At 41.1% G+C, this 27,655-nt stretch overlaps 1 protein-coding gene across 1 annotated transcript; it reads left to right on the top strand.

Annotated features, from left to right (window-relative positions):
- The first annotated feature begins 92 nt into the window (after positions 1 to 92).
- Bora (BORA aurora kinase A activator) lies at positions 93 to 25,655 on the top strand. The gene is made up of 12 exons (XM_028877168.2): positions 93 to 488; positions 1,083 to 1,250; positions 3,949 to 4,055; positions 7,526 to 7,571; positions 11,665 to 11,746; positions 15,620 to 15,685; positions 16,173 to 16,229; positions 16,714 to 16,874; positions 17,507 to 17,639; positions 19,998 to 20,590; positions 23,462 to 23,596; positions 24,737 to 25,655. The coding sequence occupies exons 2-12, from the start codon at positions 1,098 to 1,100 to the stop codon at positions 24,800 to 24,802; spliced, it is 1,599 nt and encodes a 532-aa protein (XP_028733001.1). The 5' UTR covers positions 93 to 488; positions 1,083 to 1,097; the 3' UTR covers positions 24,803 to 25,655.
- Positions 25,656 to 27,655: the final 2,000 nt, after the last annotated feature.

The following is a 27,655-nucleotide window of genomic DNA, read 5'->3' as shown; positions in this document are numbered from 1 at the left end:
CCCGCCCACGCCGGCTGGGCCCCGCCCTCCGGCGCAGGGCGGCGTTGATTTGAATTTGGAGCCCTCGTTCCCCAGCGCGGAACTTAGAGCGAGGAGTTAGCGTTCGAATTCACTCCGCCGCCTCGACGCCATTGGCCGGTTCGCGGACGGCGGCGACACGCCATTGGCCCGTCGCCTCGCCCCGCCCCGTGCCCTGGTTGGCCGGAGACGGCGCGGAGGGAGTTAAAGAGTCGGCGCCTGCGGGTGGGCTCAGCAGGGCAAGCTAGAATTCCTTCGTCGCCCCCGGGTGTAGCTGCGTCTTCCGGGGCCCCAGGCCTTGACCTCCCCCTGGACCTGGACACCCCTGGAGGCTCCCGGCGTGCCTGTGCGCTCGCCTCGAGGTGAAGAAGGGGAGCAGGGACAGGGGGCACCTGGAAACCGAGTGGTCGCTGGAAGTGACGTCTCTGCTGTTCGCTGGGGGGAGCCGGCTCAACTTGGATCTTTCAGAAGTAAATTCTGTTTTCTTTCTTTTTCCTCTGGCTGTAACCCTCTTTGGAAGGAATGCATTGTGCTTTCGTATCCTGCAGGGGGTGGAGGTCTTTGGAAAAACTAGTTAAATCCCCACCTGGACCGTGTCAATCACCCTGCTCTAGTGAGGGCTAACGTGCCAGGAGTAATTGCAGTTCTGTATAGAATTACTGGGCTATCCAGAGGATGTTCATACTATTTAATCTTCAGATCACGAATAAAGGAAACTACAAATAGAATCAGTTTGGTTGGAAAGGTACTTGTGCTTAGTGTAGTTTACTTGCCTCTAATTGGGCCAGAATTCTTAGTTGACTGCTGTGTATGTAACTTCGCTGCATGTGTTCCTTCCTCTGAAAAATTATAGCACTAATGCTTTACCTCTCCAGCTTACAAGGTTAGTTTCAGGATCATCTGAGGGAAACGTACAGGCTGCTCTCTTGTAAACTATAAAATAACCCCAAAAGGAGTAGGTTTGGAGTGAACTCTTTGTGACATGTTAGGTATATTTTGTCAGGATTAATATCTGTGATACTCAATAATTTTAATATGTATACTTCTGATGATTTCTTTTTTAGTTTGCTTCCTGGGCTATGGGAGATGTAAGCGAATTAAAAATGCAAATAACGCCGGAAACTCCAGGAAGGATCCCCATTTTAAATCCCTTTGAAAGTCCTAGTGATTATTCTAATCTCCATGAACAAACCCTTGCCAGTCCTTCTGTCTTTAAATCCACAAGACTACCAGTAAGTTTTTCTTGCCTTAATGTCTACAAGGGATTTTAAATGGAAGTAATTGCAAATGACTTTAAATGTCTTACAGAAGAAGCTGTGTCACCTAATTTTCTAATAGTTCTTTCAGCAAACAGGATGTGAGTGCTTCTGTTCCTCAGATAGAGTGGACGAGTAAGGAGCACTTGGTACAAACTCTCCAGGAACTTCCACACCAGCGCAGAAGCAACTAACGTTTTACTCAGGAACCAGACAGGCTTTGCAAGTCACCTGGTCCCAGCTGAACTGCTCACATGGACCTCAGATCAAAAGACGCAGCCAAGGACAATTTGGGGACACATATGGCCATGTTCTAATAAGAGATTATAGACACTGAAATTTGAAATCATGCTGTTTTTCTGCCATGAAGTCTTGAGACCCCTGTTTCCTTTTTGCCAGGCATTTAAAAACACCGAGCATGCCTTTAATCCCAGCACTCGGGAGGCAGAGGCAGGCGGATCTCTGTGAGTTCGAGGCCAGCCTGGGCTACAGAGTGAGTTCCAGGAAAGGCTTAAAAGCTACACAGAGAAACCCTGCCTTGAAAAACAAAACAAAAAACAAACAGACAAACAAAAAACCCACCGAGCCCTACTAAAGCTTACAGATTGTTTTAAAAGGGAGTCGACTTCTGTGCTATCAGAGTAAATTTGACAAAGTGAGCAATTTCAAAATCATGAAATACATTCTCCGATTACCATGGTTCAGAAAGATGGTACAGAAGAAAATGTGCTCTTTAGGAAATTAGAGAAGTGAAATCACTTTAGCTGTTTTTACTGTTACTTGCTAAACTGGCAAAGTTCTTTTATTTTGCTAGCCACACTTACCTAGAATAACTGTAAAACTAGGTGTCCTGGCTACTTTTATGTCAGCTCGACACAATCTGCAGTCTCAGAGAGTCTCAGCTGAAAGCGGAGAGCCTCAGTTGAGAAAATGCCTCCATAAGATTGGGCAGCAGCCAAACCAGTTGGACATTTTTTTTTTTTTTTTTTTCTTTTCGAGGCAGGGTTTCTCTGTGTTGTTTTGGTGCCTGTCTTAGATCTCGCTCTGTAGACCAGGCTGGCCTCGAACTCACAGAGATCCGCCTGGCTCTGCCTCCCAAGTGCTAGGATCAAAGGCGTGCGCCACGACCGCCCAGCCTGTTGGACATTTTTTAAATTAATAATTGATATGGAAGGGAGGGCCCAGTCCATTGTGGGTGGTTCCATCCCTGGGCTGGTGGTCTTGCGTTCTCTAAGAAAACAGACTTAGCAAGCCAGTAAGCAGCAGCAGCCCTCCATGTCTTCTGCATCAGCTCCTGCCTCCAGGTTTCTGCTGTTTCAGTTCCTGTCTTGACTTCCTTTGAGAGTGAACAGTGATGTGGAAGTGTAAGCTGAATCAGCAGTTTCCTCCGCAACTAACTTTTGGTTGTGGTGTTTCATCATAGCAATAGTAATACTAAGACACTAGGTGACTGTTTTCTGCTGCATTTTATGTCAGCTTGGACAGTGAGAAGGTATACAGGAGCCATATACAGTTCACATGGTGTCATGCCATTAATTTGGCCTCCCAACATTAATTGATTATGATACAATTTAGCTATTTTTAGTCTTAATCAAAAGTGAATAATGGAGGCTGAGAAGGTAGCTCAGTTGGTAGCATGCTTGCCATTTGCCATGCAAGCACCAGGACACAAGTTGGATCCCTGGAATCTATGTAAAAATGCCACTAGTGATGACTATTTCTAGTCCTACTGTAGGGGAAGTAAGTACAGGCAGATCCTTGGGGCTTACTGCCTAGCCAGCCTAGATTGTTAAGTTGCTGTACCAAGGTCAATGACAGACCCTGTCTCAAAAACCAAGAGGGATAATGCCCAGATTGACCTCAGCCTCCTTGTACATGTGTTGAACATGTGCACTCACACACACTTGTACCCACACAAACGTGGATTGGATATATACACAATAGTAAAATAATGATTTCAATGCAGTTTTTGTTTGTTTTTTGTTATTTTGGTTTTTTGAAACAAAGTTTCTCTGTAACAGCCTTGGCTGTCCTAGAACTACCTCTGTAGACCAGGCTGGCCTCAAACTCACAGAGATCCACCTGCCTCTGCCTCCCAAGTGCTGGAATTAAAGGTGTGTGCCACCACTGCCCAGCATCAGTTAAGTTGTGATTGAGCTTCAAAGCCAGAAAACATAGCATCCTCTCCCCCAATATATTTGTAATTACAGTTTCTGATTTGAGGAAGGATCAGCTGGATAGTTAAATATGCGAGAAACCCTGGATGCCATTCTTAAATATTTTGAGGATCAGTTATTTCATGAACTGTTGGAGCTTCTGGTATAGCTAAGACTTGTAGTTCATTCATAGTGACAAAGTTTTTGTTTACTCATGGGCATAGTTTCTCCCTCATGAGTGCTAATTGTAGTATTTCTATACCTTTGTTACCCTGATTCCTAAAATATTGTGCCATTTTTTTTAAATTACTCAGAAGATTTTGATATTTTAAGGGATAACGTGCAACAGATTGACTTTAGTGTGATTTGGTTACCATCTGCCATTTAATTTAGAGTGATTAAGCGCAGATTGGAAAATAGAAGCTTTAAAAGTTACAGCCACCTACAGTTTTGAAGGGAACACTGGGTAGAATTTTGATGGACTATTTTGTTTTAATATATATGTTTACTTTTGTTAGACTCCAGGGGAATTTAGGTGGTCGATCGATCAGCTGGCTATAATAAATCCTGTAGACATCGACCCAGAGGAGATTCATCGTCAGGCCTCCTACCTGAGTCGCTCTCGGTAAGCGTTTCTTTCTTGGACTCGAGTATAATAACAGACTGTTAAATGAAGAGTAAGGACTTCTAAAAGCTGATTTTTTTATATATGTAAATATGTCAAGAAAGAAAACAGTTAATGTGGATTTTTTTTTTTTCCAAGTGAGTGAATTTAAAGAATTATGCCTAGAAAGATATTCCAATCTGAATAGGAATCCTTTTCTTGTACAGCTAACACATACACATACACATAGCCTCATCCCCCCACCACCACCCCCGACTATAACCACTGCCTCCCCAGCACTTGGTTAGATGGAAAAGCACTTGAACATTGTATGTTTCTCTGTAGTGTGGCTTCTGAGGTATTTGGTTGGTGTCTCAGGATCACAAAAGATGCTGTTCGGTTGCTGCCTGTCTGGGGAAGTCTAAAATCTCCTAACTACTTAAGACTCACCTAATGCCATAGCATTTATTGACAACAGAGAGCTTTGTAGGCATCATTCAGTTTTAACACGGTTCATCAAGGAATCTCAATTCTTTTTTGAAAAAAAATTATTATTCATTTGCTACAGTGTCTGTGAGAGAGAGTGTGCCCATGGCATGGTGTCAGTGTGGAGGCAGAGGGCAGTTTTGAGGAGCTGATCTCTCGTTCCACCTTGGAGTGCAGAGGTGGATTTGGGGCAGTGAGATGTACAAGTGCTTTTACCCACGGAGCTGTCTGCTGGGCTGTAAATTCTGTTTCCTTTGATTCTTCATGTCACCAGCATAGTCCACGCCTCTCCTGGGTAGTTTTAAACACTAGTTTGTTTGTGCTCTTCAGTGATGCTCAGTGTAGTGATGACATGCACTTTGCTGGTAGACCAGAGCTAGGTTTTTAATTAACAGATTGCTAGGCAATATTACTTTTAGTTTAAAGAACCCTTGTATTATAGTCTAACTTTTTTCTTTGCTTTTTTGTTCCTTTCATTACAAATAGATTTTTTTTCTCACATAATATATTCTAATTATTTTTTTCCCTCCCTTTACTCCTTCTAGTTCCTCCCCACCTCCCCTCCCATCTGGATCCCACTCCCTTTCGATTCTCATTAGAAAACAGGCTTCTCAGGGATAATAATAAAACATAATAAGGGAAACAAAACTTAACACATCAGGGTTGGATGAAACAAACAGAAGGGCAAGAGCACAAGAAAAGGCACAGCATCAGAGACCCGCTCGTTCACACACTGGGGAATCCCATCAAAAACGCCAAACTGGAAGCCATGGTAGATATACACAGGACCTGGGGCAGACCGGTGCGGGCCCTGTGCATGCTGTTTCAGTCTCTGTGGGTTCACACGAGCTTTGCTCATGTTGATTTAGAGGGCCTTCCTTGTTTTCTTGGTGTCCTCCATTCCCTCTGGTTCTTTCACTCCTTCTGTCTCCTCTTCTGCAGCGTTCTCTGGCCCTGAGGGGAGGGATTTGATGGAGACATCCCATTTAGGGCTGAGTGTTCCAAGGTCTGTCACTCTCTATGTGATGTCTGGCTGTGGGTCTCTGTATTTGTTCCCATCTGCTGCAGGAGGAAGCTTCTCAGATGATGGCTCAATGAGGCTTATAGTCTATTTGTTTAATATGTGAAAAAGAATCAAATACATGGCTTGTCTAGTGTTTACTTTTCTGTCCTAAGATAGTTGTATTGTTAGTCCAAAGCAATGGGGTCTTTTCCCCTTTGACTTCAGAATTCATTCACAGAAATGCATGTGTTGAGATGTTCTTCCAAATAGTTCTACCTCCTCTACTCCCTTTTTCTCTGCTTGGCCTTCTGATGACCTTTTACTCATAGTTAGTGGTTAAAAAATCCAGTGAATTCATGAGTAACTTTTTTGGTCCCCCACAAGCTGTATACTGTAATTTTTGCCTTATCTCTTCGATATATTGAACTATAGACAACTGTGATATCATCAGTCAAAAGATACTTCCCGAGCTCCACGAGGCACTGTATATTCTTCCTGCCCTGAAGAGCTGACTGGACAATTAGACCACAGTGGCAATATATCTTACTATAATCAGGGGTGTGTTATCTGGCCGAGTTTAGAAAGAATGTTGGTATATTTCAGTGGATAGATTTGCTATAGAAGGGAAAAGTGGGAATGTATTCTAATGATAGCTCACTGATGCAATTCATTGAATTCTTCTAAGATTTCTACCAAAGGGAGTGAAAGCGCTCTCGGCAGAGTATGTTGATTCATTCTTAGAAAAAGCAGTGGCCCCTGGTACCTCCTAACTGACCAGAGCCATCTCAGGCCTGCCTTCTGTTATGTAGCACACACAGGAATATTAGCACAGACGAACACATCAGTATTCAGAGCACTGGCCAACCGTGTGCGTCGTTGGTGTGCAGTAGCATACTAGTCAGGGTACTTTGCCCTTTCTGACACCTTCGCGTTTTCGGTTCCACCAATTAACTGATTCCAACAATCAGCTGAATATTTCAGGCTCCAGGCCCTCTGATGAAGTAGCAGGTTTTGAAATGGGATGAAACTGGATTGACACTTACTGTAAACTGAAATTAACATGTGTACGGTCATTTTGACATGGTTGTGATGTGGCCATGATAGTGACAGTAACTTACCGTCCAAGCCAGGACTTGCAGGTGACCATCATAATTTATTTTCTCATCATTTCCTTACTTGAAAAATTCACCCAGCTTCAATTTCTCAAAGGCATACACGCTCATACAAACTTCCTGTCTTTCTTTCCTTTAATGCAGGAGCAGACATGTACATGAACAGTTACAGAGGAAAATAATTTGAAATTGTTTTTTTTAATTTATTTACCAATTTTTGGATGGATTGCAATAATTCTTTCCAGGAACAAAATAAAGAGGTGGTCTTACAAGGCTAATTGCCACATCCTTGGCAAGTGATGCCTTGTGCTTGAGACCCAACATTTTGTATTAAATTTTATAGCAGAGAAATTTGTGTTGTAATTCTGTATAGTATTGGAACCAAAAAAAGCATTTATTTGGACAAATTTTTATATTGTTACTATATTTCAGAATTAATATTTTTACTTGTCTGTTCAGAACAGTAGCTTAATTTCCTTTCAGAATAAAAGTTTATCCTAGAAATACTATAATGAAATCGCTATACTTGAAAAAAGAGACTTTGAACAATTGTTAGCTTTTCTATCAAATGAAATACTTCATTTTGTTGCTTAAAACACTTTATTTAAATTATGTTGTTGGTAGTAACTTGATATATCAACATAAGCCTTTTAAAAGAAAGTTTTATTCCATTTAAACTTCAAGTAAGAGGAAAGAGAGCCTGCTAGCCAATGGTGAATTTCAGAATACTGCCATTAACTAATTGGTGCAAGATGCCAGTTGTTCTTTGGAAATGAGTTTAAAATTTGTCAGTTTTCAATGAAGAGAAATTATTTCTTTGAACGGTTCTTTTGAATGTTCAATAAGCTGAAGTAATGGCCTGGTTATTTTTCTTCTTTATCTCTGTATAGAACAGATAAAGATGTGGAAGACAAAAGACAAAAGGCCATTGAAGAGGTAACCACACTCTTACAGTCATTAAGCCAGCCAGGAATGGATTCTGCATGCACGCCGTCTCCTTTAGGAAGACTTGAAATTCTGCACTCTTACAGCTCCCCTCTGGTCCTTAGTGCTCTCTCTGGTCCTCAGTGCTCCCCTCTGGTCCTCAGTTCTCCCCTCTGGTCCTTAGTACTCTCTCTGGTCCTCAGTGCTCCCCTCTGGTCCTCAGTGCTCCCCTCTGGTCCTCAGTGCTCCCCTCTGGTCCTTAGTACTCTCTCTGGTCCTCAGTGCTCCCCTCTGGTCCTCAGTGCTCCCCTCTGGTCCTCAGTTCTCCCCTCTGGTCCTCAGTGCTCCCCTCTGGTCCTCAGTGCTCCCCTCTGGTCCTTAGTACTCTCTCTGGTCCTCAGTGCTCCCCTCTGGTCCTTAGTACTCTCTCTGGTCCTTAGTACTCTCTCTGGTCCTCAGTGCTCCCCTCTGGTCCTTAGTACTCTCTCTGGTCCTCAGTGCTCCCCTCTGGTCCTTAGTACTCTCCCCTGGTCCTTAGTACTCTCCTCTGGTCTCCAGTGCTCCCCTCTGGTCCCCACTGCTCCCCTCTGGTCCTCAGTGCTCCCCTCTGGTCCTCAGTACTCCCCTCTGGTCCTCAGTGCTCCCCTCTGGTCCTTAGTACTCTCTCTGGTCCTCAGTGCTCCCCTCTGGTCCTTAGTACTCTCCCCTGGTCCTTAGTACTCTCCCCTGGTCCTTAGTACTCTCCTCTGGTCCTCAGTGCTCCCCTCTGGTCCCTAGTGCTCCCCTCTGGTCCTCAGTGCTCCCCTCTGGTCCTTAGTACTCTCCCCTGGTCCTTAGTACTCTCTTCTGGTCCTCAGTACTCTCCCCTGGTCCTTAGTACTCTCTTCTGGTCCTCAGTACTCTCCCCTGGTCCTTAGTACTCCCCTCTGGTCCTCAGTGCTCCCCTCTGATCCTCAGTACTCCCCTCTGGTGCCCAGTGCTCCCCTCTGGTCCTCATTACTCCCCTCTGGTTCCCAGTGCTTCCCTCTGGTCCTCATTACTCCTCTCTGGTCCTCGGTGCTCCCCTCTGGTGCCCAGTGCTCCCCTCTGGTCCTTAGTGCTCCCCTCTGGTCCTCATTACTCCTCTCCGGTCCCCAGTGCTCCCCTCCGGTCCCCAGTGCTCCTCTCCGGTCCCCAGTGCTCCCCTCTGGTCCCCAGTACTCCCCTCTGGTCCTCATTACTCCCCTCTGGTCCTCATTACTCCCCTCCGGTCCTCAGTGCTCCCCTCTGGTCCTCAGTGCTCCTCTCCGGTCCCCAGTGCTCTGCTCCCCATCGATTTCTGCACCATCCTGAGCTCTTTACAAGAGCCGTGGTTTCCAGCTGTCTCAGGCTCTCGGTGCTCCTCTGCTCTCCTAGTCATTGGCGTAGTGCTTCTCTGCCTAGACCAATCTGGTTTTGGCCGGTGGTGTTCTGTGTTCATCATTTCACTCTCTGCCTAGCACAGTGTGTCTTCTTGTGCTTTCAGAATACTCATTAGCACAGACTTCTGATTCAAGTTGGAGTTCATGTCAAGGAAGCTGAGTGGTTTTAGTCCTCCACATTCACAATGACTTTGTCTTTTGTTGTTAATACTTAAGGATTTTTAGGATTTAGAATATATTTCATAAAATGGCTTACTGCTAAGTACAAAGGTAAGGTTTGTTTTTTTTTTAATTAAAATCAATGAAGCCACATGTTTTACTTTTTGGTTTTTTTTTTCTTGCTAAATTCCTTCTTCTAGAGTATAAGGGTTACCTAGCTCTTTCTTCAGAAAGGCTTTGTGTCATGGTGACATTTTTGAGCTTTCCTTTGTCCCTCTCATCTCCACTACACATTTCTATTCCTTAGCAATACTTGGCTCTTCTGTGCCCCAAAGATTTGTATTAATGGCCTGTTCCAGAGTCAGGTGACTGGCCCTCCCTGATTTTGCTAATACAGGTATTGTGTGTCCCTTATGCTTCAGATTACAGCTTATTTTAGGAAATGGTCTGATGTTTAATCCTGACAAACCTTGCGCCCCTCTTCATCTCTGCCTTTAATTCCCCCATTTTGCTATCACTTAATTCTTTTCCAGCTGAATAGCTCAGGGCCTTTCTAATTTCCAACGTTTTGGGAAATACCTTGTCTTTTTAGAACCCTGGAAGCTGTTTCAAGGAAAGCTCGGCAGGTAACACATAGGGAATAAAATGAGAGCGAAGGTAGGGTTAGTATTATCTCCAAAGTGTGTTTTATATGTACATGTCGGAAGCAAACCTGTCAAGTGTAAAGAGAATACAAAAGCTGTCGTTCACAACCAGTCCCTGAAAGGAGCTGCTGCAACCTCCCCTGTGGAGTTGGGATGAACTGATAGACACAGTAGCATCCTTTAAATGTTGGACACTCAGGCTCATCCTCTTTTGCTTCTTATCTTGTTTTTTTTATTTTTTTTATTTTTTCTTGATCTTTCTTAGATTTTTAGAAATAATCACCTGTACAGATTTTGTATTTAGTAAGAATGCATAAACATGTCTTGTTGACAGATGTTAAGGTCTGTTTGTTCATTGTCTTTACATCAGTGTTGTAGTCTGTTCCTGTGTTTTGTGTACTTGCAGTGGACTGGTAAGCCGGAGTGTTTTGGATTTTCAGTCGGAGTGGGTTTTGCCATATTGCCTTCCTAAGAGACTGAGTCATTTATGTTCCTTGTTTATCAGGATGCTGCTTATTTCTTCCCTCTCTGCAATACTGATTATTACCAAACTTTCAAATGTCTCTGCGCTACTTACTATTTTAAATGCCATCCTAGCTGAGTTCTGGTTACTGTTTAAAGGTGTGACACTACTTCACAAGCCTCTGGGTCCTTTATAGTTCTTCTGCAACTTCCCTACAGCGTTCTGTCTTTCCTATTCCCTTTTACTGCACATATTTTCCTTACAGACTCATCACTGCTTTAGTGAAGGAAATTAACTGTCTATCTATAGCAGACTAAAAAGGAAATGTTTTACCCTGAAGATAAAGGGAAAAATACTTCATTAGGAGCAAAAGACATAGCTATATAGATAGACAGACAAAAGATGGATAGACCGACAGATGATTGATAGATAGATAGATAGATAGATAGATAGATAGATAGATAGACAGACAGACAGAGAGAGTTGGTTTTTTGTTCATTTGAGTAGAATGGATAGCGACCTAGAGGTACGTGTGTAACAACTGGCTCTCTGTAGACGATGGTTTCTGTGATTGCTGCTACCCTAATGTAAATACTCCAATGATAGCCCGTTTCCAGCTACTCTTACGCTATCTCTGAATGGGAAAAGGGTAGTTGCACACCCCAGTGAGACAAATTCCACCACATATATATACAAAGTGTTCTTAACTTCAAGAACATAGATACTGGCAAATGTAAAATAATTTAGAAGTAATACTTTTTTAAAGATTCTGTATAATTTGGCCGGGCGGTGGTGGCACACGCCTTTAACCCCAGCACTCAGGGAGGCAGAGGCAGGAGGATCTCTGTGAGTTTGAGGCCAGCCTGGGCTACCAAGTGAGTTCCAGGAAAGGCACAAAGCTACACAGAGAAACCTTGTCTCGAAAAACAAAAACAAACAAACAAACAAAAAAAGATTCTGTATAATTTATTTAATTATGAATTTATGTAATTTTATTTTAGTATTGGCTTTAACAGAGGTTATCCAAAGTCCTGATAATTTGGTAATCAGGTCTTGAGCTAGTACAGGCTAAGTCCATCACACCATTTACTTATATGTGCACCTTTCTCTCCAGTTTTTCCTTTCCTCCTGACGTACATTTGTCACCAACCCCAAAACAAGTTGGCAGAGAAATGAAAAGTAATTTACTTATGAATTTACCCTTAGCTTAATTTATAAGTTTCAAATTTAAATGGTTGATTTAAAGTATTAAGACTTCTCCATATGTGTATTTTATATTTCTTCTCTTTTAACTCTGGTCAGTTATGTTGACTCTGAACATTTTAAAATAAATGTAAGTTAGTATATATGACACACTAGATGGGTATTTGAAAACATGAAGGGGCCCTTTCCCGTGTGGGCAGAGTTTACGCCTAATCGTACCATTTGAATTTTCCCAGTTTTTCACTAAAGATGTCATTGTGCCCTCTCCTTGGACCGAGCATGACGGGAAACAGCCTTTAGAGCTTCATCCCAGTAAATGTGAGTACTCAACGTGCAAAAACCCGAGTTTGTAAGTAACTCTGAGTATTTAGCGTGCATCTCCAAAACGAGTGACTGCCGGGCAGCACACTACTCGCGTTGGTTAGGAGCCTGCTTACAATTCAGTTTCTACATGACTGGATTAACTCCTTGTCGAGTAAAGATCAAAACTTAATTGAAAAACATTTGGGTTTTCTTCTGCTGTTTTTTGCTGTTCTCTTCAGAAAACATTGTTGTCTTCATGACCATTGTGAATACTAATTCTAAGGATGCCTAGAGCGGCTTCATCAGTGTAGGTAGTTGCTTTTAAATATAGAGTTGAATTATGAGTGCCATTGTCAGTCATATTGGAAGGTCTGTTAAATAAAATCCTTAAGTCGTTGGGGTTTTTGATAACTTGCCTGTTCCTTGCAAAGACAGAGGAAGGCTGATGATGAACTGACTTGGGGGCAGCATATTACGGCTGTTAATCTGTAAAATTTACAGAGAAATTTAAAGGCAAGCCACAATCCCTCCAAGTTCCCTTTCCCACCAGGCAGTGGTTGTCTTATATTTGCCCCCTTTGTGTTTTAAGCAGTGTAGTGTAGGTGTGCTCTTAGTACAAGAAAAACATTCCTTAGGAAACCACGGGAATGGTCGATACACAGGGATGAGTACTTGCTCACCAAGGACAGTACTAAATGTGTTCACTACTTCCTTCGAGCTAGGAGGTAGGGGCAATTGTTGCCCTCTCCTGCAGGTGAGAAAACATAAGTTTAGGAAGGTTTGAGCACTGACTCAAGGTTGCTGAGATGATAAAAGTGATAAAGCCTGGATTAAAACCAGGTATCTCAGATCATACAGTATGTCGCCAGCCATTACAAACTAAAGTGGCGTGGAATAGTGAATGGAGACTTGAGTTGTACATGTTCAGGTGCTACTAACCAGAGGAGTAGTCGTGGTTATTCGGTCTTTTTTGATTCTGGTTTTCTGTTGGGGAAATGAAAGGATTGAGCTAGAGAATTATCCTCACAGCTTTGAAATTCTGCGTTCATGCTGACATTTTGATAAATACTGGTCTCGCCCCCTCTCCCCATTTTTTTAATATTAGATTTTTACAGATGAATAAACCTCTGTTTAATCTTATTTTTTAATATAATTTATATTCTGAGAAGCCTCTTTTGCTAAAGTGAGGCAGTCTCAGGGAAATGCAGAGCAGCATTATAAAGGTGACTTACAGAGGTGACTCAGATCGTTGTAGCACAGTGCAGCAGTGAACAGGCGCACCGCAGAACTGTGCTGTTGAAAGTGATGAAGGAACGCTGAGGCAAGCTCCCGGGGGTGTCATGTTCCTGCGCGTGTTACAGGAAGTTATGGGAAAAGATATTCTTCCAAGTGTCTTTTTTAAAGTTGTGTTCATATATATGCTTGTGCATAGGGGTGTGTGTGCGTGTGCGTGCGTGCGTGCGTGCGTGTGTGCGTGCGTGTGTATGTATGTCTGTGTTTTCACATTTCTATCTCCAAAGATGTTTTCATCACATCACCCTTGGAAAACAGAAATTGTGTGTGCTTCCAAAGAGAGTAGATTTGTTTCATGTCCAGAATAATAAAGAGGAAATTTCCCTCTGTAGCAGATTTGCTTATGACTCAATATAGAAGAATGGGATTTCCTTCTTCCTTCCTTCCTTCCTTCCTTCCTTCCTTCCTTCCTTCCTTCCTTCCTTCCTTCCTTCCTTCCTTCCTTCCTCCCTCCCTCCCTCCCTTCCTCCTTCCTTCCTTCCTCCCCTTTTCTTCCCCTTCCTTCCTTCTCTACTTTTTCTTTTCTTTTTTTGAATGACGTCTCATGTTCAAGGCTTGATCTTTTGATCTTTCTGCCTCTACCGTTTGAATGCTAGGGTTACTGTTGATAGGCCACCATACCTAGGGGATGCCATGCTGGGGATCAAACCCAGGGTCATACATGCTAGGTAAACACAGGGATGCCATGCTGGGACCAACCCAGGGCCATACATGCTAGGTAAACACAGGGATGCCATGCTGGGGACCAATCCAGGGCCGTACATGATAGGTAAACACAGGGATGCCATGCTGGGGACCAATCCAGGGCCGTACATGATAGGTAAACACAAGGGAGGGATGCCATGCTGGGGACCAACCCGGGGCCATACATGATAGGTAAACACAAGGGAGGGATGCCATGCTGGGGACCAACCCGGGGCCGCACACGCCTGGTAAACAAGTTTTATTCTGGCTCACTTTTGGAGGTTTCAGTCTCGGTTGATTGGCCTTTTTGCTTTGGACCTGTAGCAGCACAGTGCATCATGGTAGGCGTGCATGATGCAGGAAACCTGTTCTGATCATGACCATGTATGCAAGAGAGGAAAGAGGGGGACTATGGTCCCATTGGCCCTTTCAAGGGGATACCCTGTTGGCTGGGAAGTCATTCAGCAAAACCCCACCCCTTAAGATGTATGTGTTTGTAACTAACAGTAAGCTGAGGATAAAGCCTTTACTACACGGACCACTGGGAGACATTCTAGATCCCAGTGACAGCATGCATTGTCTGTCCAGCATGCGCCGTGTGTGACAGGGCTGTTCTATCTTCACGTATGGGGTCCAGATGAATGGGAAGCCTCTGTGGCAGGATGCCTGGTTCTTTGGCAATGGTCTCCCAGTTATTTTGGCAGAGTTTGGAAATTTTAGGAGGTGGGGTCTGAGGAAGTAGGTCACTGGGGCGAGCACTTGGGAGTATTTTGTCCCTCCCTCCCTCCCCTCCCCTCTCCCCTTTCTGCTCTGTGCACTGCTGTGATGAAATGTGCAGGAGTAAATCCGTTGTCTGCTCCCCAGAGTGAGGACAGCACTGAAACAGATGCACCAGTGCTGCAGAGGAACGAGAGCTGAGGGTTTGTACGGCACTGAGGCGGCGGCGTCTGGATTTCCTTCTGAACACGTGTGGGTTTCACAGCAGAAGAGAGCATCAGAACCCAAAACTGCATTTGTTTCCCCCCTTCTGACAATACTTAACGGCAGGCCCTTACTCAGTCTTTGGCCCACTCCTCCATGCCTGTTCTCATTTAGTATTGGTCAACTCAATAATCCTACAGTAGATCCGGTGATTGTTAAGTTATAAAATAGAAGGTTCAAAAACATGAGCATTCTTTTCAGCCAGGGCCTCTCTTTGTAGCCCTGGCTGTCCTGGAACTCTCTATGTAGACCACCTGGTCCTTGAACTCACAGAGATCCTCTTGCCTCTGGCTCCGAAGTTCTAGGATTAAAGGTGTGCACTACCATTCCCTGCAACATGTATTGCTGACTCTTGATAAAAACTGAGTATACTTTTATTTATCACATTTCAGATTTTATTTGGTCAAAATAATCCAATATTTTAATTGAATTTATCTAAACCCATTTTGGGAAAATTAAATGCAGAATCTGTTTGAGATATATTGGCCTTATTTGCTCATTCAACAATATATGTACATATCAAAATATCACATTGTATACCAAAACCACATGCAATCGTTTGTCATCAAAAATTAATAATTACGCTGGGCAGTGGTGGCTCATGCCTTTAATCCCAGAACTCGAAGAGGCAGAGGCAGGCAGATCTTCGTGAGTTCGAGGCCAGCTTGGGCTGCAGAGTGAGTTCCAGGAAAGGCGCAAAGCTACACAGAGAAACCCTGTCTGGGAAAAAAAAAAAAAATATTAGTAATCACATGGTACCTTATGTTATGGTAATCTTTTATTCATTTTCATTAAATAATCTGTCAGAAACATACCAAAATTATTAGTGCAGATATTTATCTTTGAAATATGAAAGCCTTCAGTGTATAAAGTTTTACCCTAAATTAAATAAATATAAAATTGTGGTTTTCTATTTAACCTGTTTTATAGGCCTTAATAGCAACAATGACTCTCCTGTTGGGCAAAAGCTGATACGTCCCTCCGAGAAATGCAATGGTGGGTATGAGCAGGACCTAGAAAAGACTTGGTGCACACTAAGCTACTTTGACCCAAACTTAGTTCACATAGTATCGCTTTACCTTCAAACTTAGACATTGTTTACTTTGTGAATGAGCTGTATGCCAAGAGAAATGACTTTTAAAAACTGATATTTTAGAAATAGCAATCATGTGTTGCTTTCCTGTTTACAGTGTATGTGATTTGTGAATTGATTTCTGGTTTGGGAAAGATTTAAAGAAATAAATAATTTGTTAATCTGAGAAATCCCCTAGTGTCTGCTGGTATCCTATGCAGTTCCAAGTACCAGTCTCAGAGGCAGGAGCTAACTTCCACCATTAGCAGGTTCCAGTCAGGAAGGTGGCATGCGATGTAATAGAATGCACCAGCAGAATGACTGTTTCCTGGAGCATGCTGGGAGGTGGTGGTTGGCAGTCACATGCCTTCACTGATGTGTGCATACTTACATCTGTTTGCTTATTTCCAGCTTCGTGTCAGACTCTGCTGTCTCTTCCTGTGGATTTTAATTTGGAAGCCATATTGGGTAAATACTGTGACTACCCTTAAATAACACCAGTGGAAGCTTTTTGTTTGGTTGGCTGTTTGTAAACAGCAGTGCAATGGTGCCTTTCTTTAAATAGGAAACTGTCCTGCATTTTCCTGTCTCTTAAACGTGGCCTGAGTTAGTGTTCTTATCATAGTGAAGTTTACTGTGGGCATGAAAGATAAACATCTTACTGGTGCAGATACACTGCTAATGACCAGTTGGTGTGGTGGCACACTCCTGGCAGTCAGCAGGCTGAGACAGAAGGATTGCCACAAGTTCAAATACAGCCTGGGTCCATAGTAAGACCCTGACTCCCAACGCCAGTAACAGCAAATAAACACTCCAAAAATAAAGAATAACATTTTAAACATTACACATACACGTATTAGAAAAAATTGAAACGTTTCATGACTTTTTGGGTGTTACAAGTGGAGTTACTTCTTACAGTGCTCAGCTTTCTCTTTGTTATTATTATATGCAGGAGACTATTTTAGAGCTGATGACTCTGCAGACCAATCTCCTGGCAACCTCAGTTCCTCATCTCTCAGAAGAAAGCTCTTTTTGGATGTGAATGGGAGCATCTCTGACTCCTTACCTTCAGCTTCTCCTGGAAGTCCCAGCAGTGCTCGAGAATCTCTTGAGGTATTTTATCCAATAGATTTCTCTCCATATAACCTAGGAGCCCTATGTAGATGGCATTTACTGTGAGAAGTGTGCTAGCAAGTGCTGGTTAGTGTGTTGTAGATATACTTGGATGTAGGTAGATATTCAAGTCACACCCAGGCGTATCACCCTTGGGAATTATAGTTCGTGAGCATTTTCAAAGTTCGTAGATATGATTTCAGTCAGACTTCAGTTTTGTTTTTAAGGTAGACAGGGTGAGCAAATTGATTATTGTTTCAAGGAATTACAGCCTGGGTTACTGAATTATCCAAAGATTAGCAGTATAACAACTGAGTTTTCATTGATGGAGAAAATAAATAGTTATACATATTTTCACTGGTAGCTACTTGGTATGAAATATAATGAATGATTTGTTGAAACCCAATTCATTATACTTTGACATTTTATTTCAAGATTTTTCTAGCAGTCTTAGTTGTCTTTGTTCCAAGATGCCTTTCATTGGTTGGTTCTTATGAATTTCTAGTTTGTAAGTATGTTGTGAAGAAGACAAGGAATATGCAATATAACTGTGACAAAGAGAAGTTAAACATATCTGCTGATTAGTGACTTGATTTTTATTTTCTAATTTAATTTTTGTTGTTTAATCACAGGGACAGTTTTCTTCTAGCCCCATTAAGAATGGTGCAAGAAAATACAGTTTGGGGAGCATAACTAGCCCATCGGCTATTTCTCCACCCACTTTCTCACCAATTGCACTTCAAGTAGGAAAGACGCCACTCTCAGGTATGTCTCAGAACGATATACATAGCCAGAGTTTGTACTGCCCACATTTATTGTTAATGTGGCTCTTTTAGCAGTTAGGACTGACTACTTTGATAGTAATTTGTAGAAACTTCATTTAAAAAATAAATAAATAAAAGGAACAGAGTAAGTCAAATGTGTAGCTTATGCCATCAATTCCAATACTTGGGAGGCAGAGGCAGAAGGATCATAAATTCAAGGCCATGCTGGGAATATGACGATTCCTAGCTAGCCCGTGCTATCTAGTAAGGCTGTGGTGGTTTGCATAGTGCAGCCCCAGAGGCTGATACATTCGAATGCTTCGTCACCAGGGAGTGGAGTTCTTTGAAAGGATTGGAAGGGTTAGGAGTTGTGGTCTTGATGGAGGTTTGAAAACCCTGTGCCAGGCCCAGTTTCTCTTTCTTCCTGGGCCTGCTGACCAGGATGTAGCTCTACAGCTCCAGCATCCTGCATGACACTGTGCTAATAACAGTGACTCTCCGAAAGTCTGAGCAAGCCCCCAATTAAATATTTTCCTTTACAAGAGTTGTATTGGTCATGGTGTTCTTCACAGCAATAAAACAAAGACCCTGTCTCAAAAATAAAATAAAAAGGTGGCCAGAGGAACAGGGAGTTTGCTGTTATGTGAGATTGTGTCTCCTAGTAACATCAGAAGCTGCATCCATGAAATCTCACCATCATGGCTGCTTAAACATGACCTGAACAAGGAAACACCAGTAGACATGCTAATGTGGTGAGCTCTAAAAATATATATATCACAGTAACATACATGCTGAGCAGGTGGAACTTATGTATTTGGGAACACACATGAATGTCACACAGAAAACGTAGCCATGGATTTGAATGAAGCAGTGGAGAGAGCTACATAGGAGTGTTTGTAAGAAAGAATGGGCAGGGGGAAATGATATAATACTCAACATTTGACAACAACAAAAAGAAAACAATGTTATATAAAATACAATAGAATGTCAGGCTCCTCACACACAGTCACACACACAGAACCACTCTGTACTTCATAAACTATATCCTTGTCAAATAAATATGCCGTATTTAAAAACAGGAAGGCTGGTGGTATAGTTGAGTGTAGAATACTTGTCTATGCTATGTAATGGCTACATTTAATTCTTCACAGTGCAAAAAAAGGTTGGAGACATAATTTACCCTCAAAGTCTAGAATTCCATAAAACTTTCCTAAACTAATTAGTAAGTAAGCAGCATTTACTTCACTCTATCAAAGAGATGGCAGTTTCAGAAGTTGATTTATATGCCTTCTTACTTACAGTAATAGATTTGACAATCAGGATTTCAAATCATAAAATATACTTGGTTAAGGTTTTTTTAAATAAATATGTTCAGAAATGTATATTTACCAATTTTTGATTTTAAGTTAATGTTTTTTAGGAAATCTATATATAGTAAAACTTTGGAAAATTATAAACTTTGCTCTTGTATATGTGGATATAGATATGTAGATAAACAAATTTGTACATATTTATCCATGGTTCTTTATTTTTTCACAAAGCATTTATTTCAGATATTTTCACAGGTCATTCAAATCATTCAAATTATTGTTACCTCAAGAACATGCTTTTGAACCATTTCATACATGTATCATTCTATTTGTCTAAGTTTTGTTTTGTTTTTAGTGGTCCTGGGGCTGAAACTCCTTAGGTTAATTTCCCAGAAGTAGAATTCATCAAAAGTGGCCGATGTTTAGAAGGCTTTCCCCTCTGTTGTGGTAGGGATTGAACATAGGTCTTACACATGGTAAACAAGTGTTCTACCACTGAGCTGTGTCCTCTACCCATATTTTTAAGGCTTTTGATGGATTTTACTTACTTTTTTCATAAAAGGTTATATCAATTGAAGTTTTCATTGTAAACAATGTTAAGTGAAAACATTTTATCAGTTTGATTATTAGACTCCTTACTATTACAAATACTACTTTGCAGTTTTTGTTTGTTTTAGTATTGTTACACGTGTGTTACATAAAACCAACACATTTGCCAAGTACAGCTGTTACATTGTAGCTTCTTAATGCCAACTTGTAAGGGATCTTCTTTGCTTATGAACAACTTTGGTATAATGCAGTATACTTATGAAGAAATACTTCACAAGAAATAAAATATTGTAGTTTAAATTTGGAAAGAGCCATGGAAACAAGTTTTGAGGTTGAATCTGTTGAGGCAAACACTGGCTTTTGCTGTTATTTTTTAACAATAAAATTTCACAACTGTTATAGGAATTCTTTTTTTTTTTCTGACATCAAAGTGATTACCATTTTAACTGACCTTTCTGTTTTTGTGTTTTTACTATGTGATTTTCCCTGCACTCCTTCAGAACAGAGGAAGTTTACATTTCATTCTCCTGAAGCTTCATCTGGAGCCGGTTCTACCGGGATCACTAATCCAAGCATCCGGAGTCCCTACATAGATGGCTGCTCACCAATTAAAAATTGGTCTCCCGGGAGACTCAGAGGTGGCCCTCAGTACTTGTCCTCACTGATTCGGATCCCTTTTACTCTGGAGACTCACAGCGAAGATGAAGAAGACGCTGTTCCCTCTACAGATGTCTCTCCACGAGGCACAAATGCGACAGTAGCCCTTCAGCAGTTGAACTGTGAGACTGTGGCATGTAGCGAGCCTTTGGGTGTCACCGCCATGTCTGTTACACAGAGTCAATCTAGTACTTCTGAGAAAGAATTGGCGCTGTTGGAGGATGTTGAAAGCGAGAGGGAAAACGAGACCGTGGATATGTTCGACCCTATAGACATAGTAAATGAAAGCACATGGATAAAGGAGCCAGTGAATGATGGGAACTTACCCATGAGTGATTTTGTGAGTGGAATTGCCTTCAATATTGATAAGTCTCACATGTGCATGTGGCCTCTCGCAGAAAGCAGTGTTCTGCCCTGTGAAAGCAGTAATATCCAGGTAAGGCTTTTGAATATTTATTATAGTCTCTGACTCTGGGTGTGACGACACGAGAAAAGGAATAGGCTAATTGTGAGGTGTTTACAGTGTTAGAATGATAAAACGCTAAATGTGAGGACTATAGCATTTGATATTTTAAAGATTACCACGAGTGCTGAGCATGAGTGCACACCATTAAGCCTAGCACTTGGAAGGCAGAGGCAGGCAGATTGTTGTGAGTTCAAGGCCAGCCTGCTCTACAAAGCCAGTTCCAGGCCAGCTAGGACTCTATAGTACAAACCTGCCTTTAAAAGAAAAGAAAGCAAAACAAAATTACCAGAAGAAACCAGGAGGATTGATTCATATTTCATATTCCTATTAACCACTGCCTGCTTGCAATAGTAAATGTTGAGCAGAAAAGAAACCAGGCTGCTGTTTCTGCATACAACCTCTCAGAAGACACCTGTTCCCTGGGAATCTGCAGCCAGAAGAATGCAGTTTCTAGCATAGTATTTGTATTCTAAAAATTGAATAGTTTTGTTTTTCCTTAGTGTAATTCAGGGGAGAAAGAAAACTTAAGAGCACTTTTATGTGTAACTTTTTATATATACATGAAACGGTAAATATTTTTTCATGTAATCATATATTTCCAAATTTCTAAGAAAGCTGTGCCTTAGGAGCTAAGTAAATTCCTCAAGTTTATAAAGCAAGTGAACAGCAGAACCAGTATTGACTCTGGCAGCTTTGCATCCCAAGTCCATGGTCTCTAATCCAAGTCTATGCCAAGTCAGGAGCAGCAAACGGTGTGCTGGTTCAGTGTGCTGAGAGATCACTGAAGGCTCCTCTCGTGGGTTCTGGTTGACTTTGGGCGTGCTGAGGCTGGAACAACTGAAAAAGAATGGAACCTTGCACTCATTTTAAACTGTCTTAATTGTTTGGGTTAGTATACAAAGTTTGGTTTGTATACTACAAAAGTACAAAAATTGGTGTCATCATGGCATCTGCATACAGGTTTGCTGATTTGTATGTCTGTAGTACCTATCCTGGCTTCTGCATTCTCAGTTTTAGAAAATATTACATTTTCTTTTCCATGTTTTAGCTTCTTAATTCGGTATCCTAGCACACTAGTCAAGTTTAGCTATAAAGGTATTGTTAACTTTTTTCTCTCTTCATTTTCACTTTCTCTGTTGGCAAAGCATTTATAGAGGAGTGACAGAATGTTTTTGTTGAAATATACCTTACTATCATCTAGAATTTCCTGTTGGAATCTCATATCCTATAATTGTAGTTACCACTTCATCACCTAATTCCTTCATGGGTATTGTACTTCCGCTCTATGATTGTCATACATTTCCTTCTCACATCGAGCTAAAATGTAGGTCTGTTTTATACTGTATGCTGTAGCATGCTTACTTTTTGCAGATTTGTGTGTGTGTGTGTGTGTGTGTGTGTGTGTGTGTGTAATAAGTTTGTAGACATTATTTTTCTACCACAGAGTTATCTTTCAAGCATTCAGACACAGCTGTGCTTTCTCATAACCTTCCGACTTAGCTCACCGGCTTCTACCCACGGGATACCGCTGTCATCCTCCACTATCACTTTGTACTCATCCTGTGAATTCCCTTACCCACCTGCTTCTGTGCTCTTTTCTGAGTTCCTTCTCATTTTTACTGGAACACACTTCCTGGTGGCTTTCTAAAGAAGAGTGTGTTTTTGAAAGAAGTCTTTAAAATGTGATGTGATGACTGTTTTGAGCTTAGATATAATTACCCTTTAGAACTGAAAGGCATTACTTCGCTGACTATTTTTCAGTTATTGGTGGTAAGAAAGCTGAAACTTTTAATGTGTAATTTTCTGTAAACATTGCTTTTCACCCTTCTTGCTTAGTGGGATCTTTTCCTGGTACACAATGGTACTCAAATTTCAGATGACTGTGAACTGTCATGGGGGTGCTGGGAAGTCAAACCCAGGTTCTCTAGAAGAGCAGCACGTGCTCCTAAATGCTGAGCCATCTCTAGGATCCATTTGACACTGATGAAGAGAATTTGTATTTTGGTTTTTTGACATTTCATCCTTCACTTCAAAATGTTGATGTTGCCCTCAATACTAGCAGGTAGTGGCAAGATGATGTGTTGTCTGGCTGGCACATCATAGGCTCTGATGTTGGGAGTGGTCTAGAGAACGACAGTGAGGCCAGCCACTGCCTACATGGGGCTGTTAATCCTCTTACTATAGAATAGGACAGGCTCCCTGCGTACCTTGCTCTCTCCTGTACTACTGGGTTACTTTTGCCTTGATACATTTATATATTAGAACTGAGTTATGAACCAGTTATTTGGCAGTGATATCAGAAGGAAGAGTAATTGGCAGACTCTTAGTAAGCAATCTGATATTTACACTTTTGATCAAATATCTATTGAGTGGTAACAGAACTAGGGATTTCCCTTGGGATGTACTGTTAAATTTTATTTTGCTTGTTACAAGGGGTTTGCTTTAATGAAGTGTGACTCCCAGTACCCAGAAAATGGGTATATAGACATGAAAACTAGAATTTTTCTTGTGATCATGGGTAACAGTATGGCTTTATACATTATTCTAGATGTTGTCAGGGGAGCAAAGAAGTACAGACTTCCCCTTGCTCCTAATTTGTAAGGAAAGGTAAAGGACTAGGCCAATGCTTTGTGTGTGTGGGTGGGTGGGGGGGTACTCAGCATTATTGCAAGTAAATGGCTCTTGTAAAGTTAGAACTTTATCTTGAGCCTCTGATATTCATCTCCTTACTGTGTGACACTGAGTTAACCTTTCTGAACCTTCACTTTCTCACTTAGAGATGTTAAAAGGACCGAGTTTGCAGTTTTATGACTGGGTGTTTGTGTTTTTCATTCCTACAAGATGGACAGTGGCTACCACACGCAGACTTGTGGAAGCAGTATCACTGCTGATATTGCTGGGACAGAAAGCTACTGCAAAGAAAATGTTATGCAGTCCTTCGAAGTGGAAATGAAACCTCAAGTTTGTAATACAAAGGTATGGAGAAAACAGCTTGATAAGAATATAGACTGTAAAATTTACTAAATGACTTTTCTCAACCTATCTTCTCACCATTCTGTATAGTTTTTCCATGCTTATGCTCCCATCTTGTCCTATAATTAAGACTCCCAAGTTCCTCACCCTCCCATGGGAGAGAATGAGTTGGAGAGGGAGAACTAGCTCTATTCTAGACAAAATGTAAACTTTTATCTGTAAAGGGAAACAGGAAAGGCAGAAACGTTTGCCTCTAATATTGATTTTTCTGTCTTTGAAATATTTCAATCAGCTCAAACCTAAATATAAAAATAACTACTATTAGGAAAATAGTACAACTGATTACATATCAAGTTAAAAGCACTTAAAGATTTTGTATATGTATAGTCATACACAATAATGGTCTCAATATTTTCACTGTTGGATATTTATCATGCACTTCAAAAGTATTATTGTTCTCCAGTTCTTTCCTGAAGGAGTTCTTAAAACTCAATAGCTATTAAAGATTTTCATTGTTCTAAGGAAAATGTAGGTATTTTAGATATGTCAGATATTTGTACTAATATAGTATACTTCTGATGTAAACATTTTATGATGGTTACAATTACACATTCACATTTGAAACCCATCATCTTAGGAACTAGATAGGATAGCCTCTTACTAGCTTATTATTATACAGTATATGATTAACTGCAACAAAACCTCTCTCCAAGTAAAGTTCAATAAGAAATCTACCCTTTTCCTTGTTATATGTAATATCAAAATAAGTCTAAGATTAATACTTTAACAAAGTAGATTCTGATAATCCAGCTCATTTCCTTTATCCCTCAAAACCTAAGCTAAAGGAAAGATTCTTTTGAAACATAATATTAAAATACTATCTTTTGGGCTAAGGCTTATTGCTCAGTAAGTAGAGAACCTGACTAGCATCGACTAGCATGTCCAATATCCTGGGTTCAGTCCCAGTACTACCCAAAAAACAGAAAAAAAAAAAAAAATCAAAAATCCACCCCAAACAAAAACTCTTATCTTCACTAGCCCCTTCAAACCAGGAAATCTACATACAGATTTTAAAACATTTCATGTAATAGTTGTACTTTTGAATAGTCCTAAACTGAAAAGGTATTTTCTTCTTTTTTATAGCAAGACCATACAGTGCAGAGGTGCTGGATGAAAACTGCAAGTTCATCTCAGTGCAGCAGCCCGTAGTCTCAGGACCAGAGACTACCACTCAATAGCCTTGTGTTTTCAGGCACGGCCTAACATGATGGTGACTGGGGGTAACTGCTTCCAGTAATATGCCTTGCTCCCTCCGGAATGTGAAAAATCAGTCCACACAGGAAATTAGTGACGGGAACAGAAGCTCCAAGTTACTAAAGTACAAGCTTATTTTTTTAACCAATAAATATTTTTGTATTTGCGTTGAGTGGTTTGTTTAACAAAAAATTATGACAGCTGATGGCTTTCTCCTGTCCTACAGGGTCACTGAACCACTTGTTAAGACTTGGAATGAGTCCTGAATTTAGCAATTCTTAGAACATGATAAAACTGTTAAAACTGAATGCACTATATATTTTTACATGAAAACTGTGTGAAAGAAATCTTGAGATATAAAACTTAGAGGTAGAAAAGAAATAAAATTTCTGTGGGGAAACGACTTAGTTTTTGGTATAATCACTCGAGTTAATACTCTTAAGTGTACATGCTAGGAAGGTGCTACAGACTGGTCCCCATCCTCTACATTGCCATGTGTGAGGTGAGTATGGGATGCCACAGTATTCTGTACCACCATTCCTAGGGCATCCCTCAGAGCTCAATCTTGGCCAGATCATGGGAGAATCAGAATCATCAGGCAACAGTGGAATTCCTCTTGGGCTCAGAACCATGAAGAAACAACTGGGAAAATAGCTAAATAAAATACATTTTAAAAATATGTATCAGAAAAAGATGGATATAATGTGTTTGGAAATATCAAAGACTATTTTTGTATTTACTTATTTTATAAGAACTGACATACTCAAAAAATGATTCATTAGTCCTAGAAAATAAAGATTTACCATTATGTCCTTAGTACATCCTTAGTATGCTTATTGCTTACACACACACACTCATGTCTTCACCTGCTTCAACACTAACCAATGTTGTGAAGTTGACTGGCCAATTTCATCTTTATCTAAAGACAGCTATTATCCATGAGTTCTGAGTCTGGGACGAGCAGCCTCCCTGGCTACCTTCCAGTTTTCTAAAGTAATAATCATTAACTCAAGTAAGTAACTTGTCTCACTACTTGTTCTTGGCTTTATCTGTTAAATGGGAGTAGCAGTCCTAAAGGGCTCCTTCAGTTTGTTTTGAGTCAGTCTCACAATGTAGCCTAGGCTGGCACTGAACTTTGTCTTATTTCAGTCACTAGAATGTGAGGACCAAAGGTGTGTTGTTTTTGGAGTTTCATCTGCAATTCAGTTATCCTCAGTATCCCAGGACTAGTTCTAGGACCTTCCATGGATTTAAAAAACAGAACAAAACATTGGATGCTAATGTCCTTCATTAAATGACATGATCTTTGCATATAAGGTATGCACATCTTCTCATTCTATCTACTACAATGTAAATACAATGAAAATAGGAGTTTTATTATTTGGGGGAATACCAACTAATGCACAGATGCATCCACCCCCAAGTACTTTCAATTTGGAGATGCAAAGCCTGGACACTGTTCTGTGTAATCTACTTAGCTTCATAACTAGCACTAGAGAAAAAACATTTTAAAGGCTTAAAGCAGAGGCCTTGGGGCATATAGGTTTTTGATCATAATTTGCTCAATTGAGATTAAAGCCTGTACTTATTAAAATCACTAGACACGGGCTGGAGAGATGGCTCAGAGGTTAAAATCACTAGACAATTAGAATGGTAACAGACATGGGGGCTGCTCCATAGGTAAACTGCTTGCTGTACATGCATGAAAACCTAACCTACATGAGAGGTAAGCATGGCAGCATGTGACCATGACTCCAGATTGGGGGGTGGGGGGTGGGTGCGGGACAGGACTGGTTGATTCTAGCCAGTGTAGCTGCTTAGAGTGACAAGCTCCAAAGTTGAGTGAAAGACACTGCTTCAAAAAATTAATGTGGAGAAACAACTGAGGAAGACATCCAATGTCCCTGGCCTTACAAGTACCCATTGGTGAGAACATGTATTTGCACACAGATAACACACATAACTTATTATTGGCTATTACCAAGACGACCCCATTTTCTACTGCAGGTAAAATATGGCAAATAGTTTAACATTTTTAACTTTGTTCTTGCCTGTATTCATATGTTTGTATAGTACTTGAGTGTTGGAGGCCAGAAGTAGCATTGGATCCTCTGGAATTGGAGTTACAGATGGCTAAGGGCCATCAGGTGGGCACTGAGAGTCAAACCGGGTCCTCCAGAAAAGCAGCTGGTGCTTGCTCTTAACTGCTGAGCTGTCTTTCCAGGGCCTCACAAACAGTTCTTGTCTTGTGTTTTACAATAGTCTGATCAAATCCAAGGCCTTGTACATACTAGGCAGTCATTAAACCACTGAACTACATGCCCAACTCAACATCAAAAAAACTGAGTGATTGGTGAGTAAAGCTCAAGAATATCTGTTATACATAGAACTGAAGCTTGTTTCCTTGGAAAGCTGATTTTTTTTTTAAGAACATAACCATCCCTGTTTACATATTGTTTTGAGTGCTTATAAACTACAATTACAGCAGAGTTGTGCTACAGTTATAGTTCAGCCAACAGCCTGAAATGCTGTGTGTGGCCTTTTACAAACAAGGTTTGCTGTCTCCTCCTCTACTATCAGTCACTGATCCATTTTATTTGGACCAAACACTACTAAAGACTGTCTTCCTTCAGCTATACTGAAGTACTTTACTTGACTGGAAACTAAGCAAAGTTGAATTAAAATTTTCTGGCTGGGCAGTGGTGGTGCGTGCCTTTATCCCAGCACTAGGGAGGCAGAGCCAGGCGGATCTCTGTGAGTTCGAGGCCAGCCTGGTCTACAGAGCGAGATCCAGGACAGGCACCAAAA

The sequence above is a fragment of the Peromyscus leucopus genome, chromosome 9 (assembly GCF_004664715.2).
Source record: "Peromyscus leucopus breed LL Stock chromosome 9, UCI_PerLeu_2.1, whole genome shotgun sequence".
Lineage (NCBI taxonomy): Eukaryota > Metazoa > Chordata > Mammalia > Rodentia > Cricetidae > Peromyscus > Peromyscus leucopus.
Note: the sequence above shows the minus strand (reverse complement) of the source record. Positions and strands in the feature narration are given on the sequence as shown.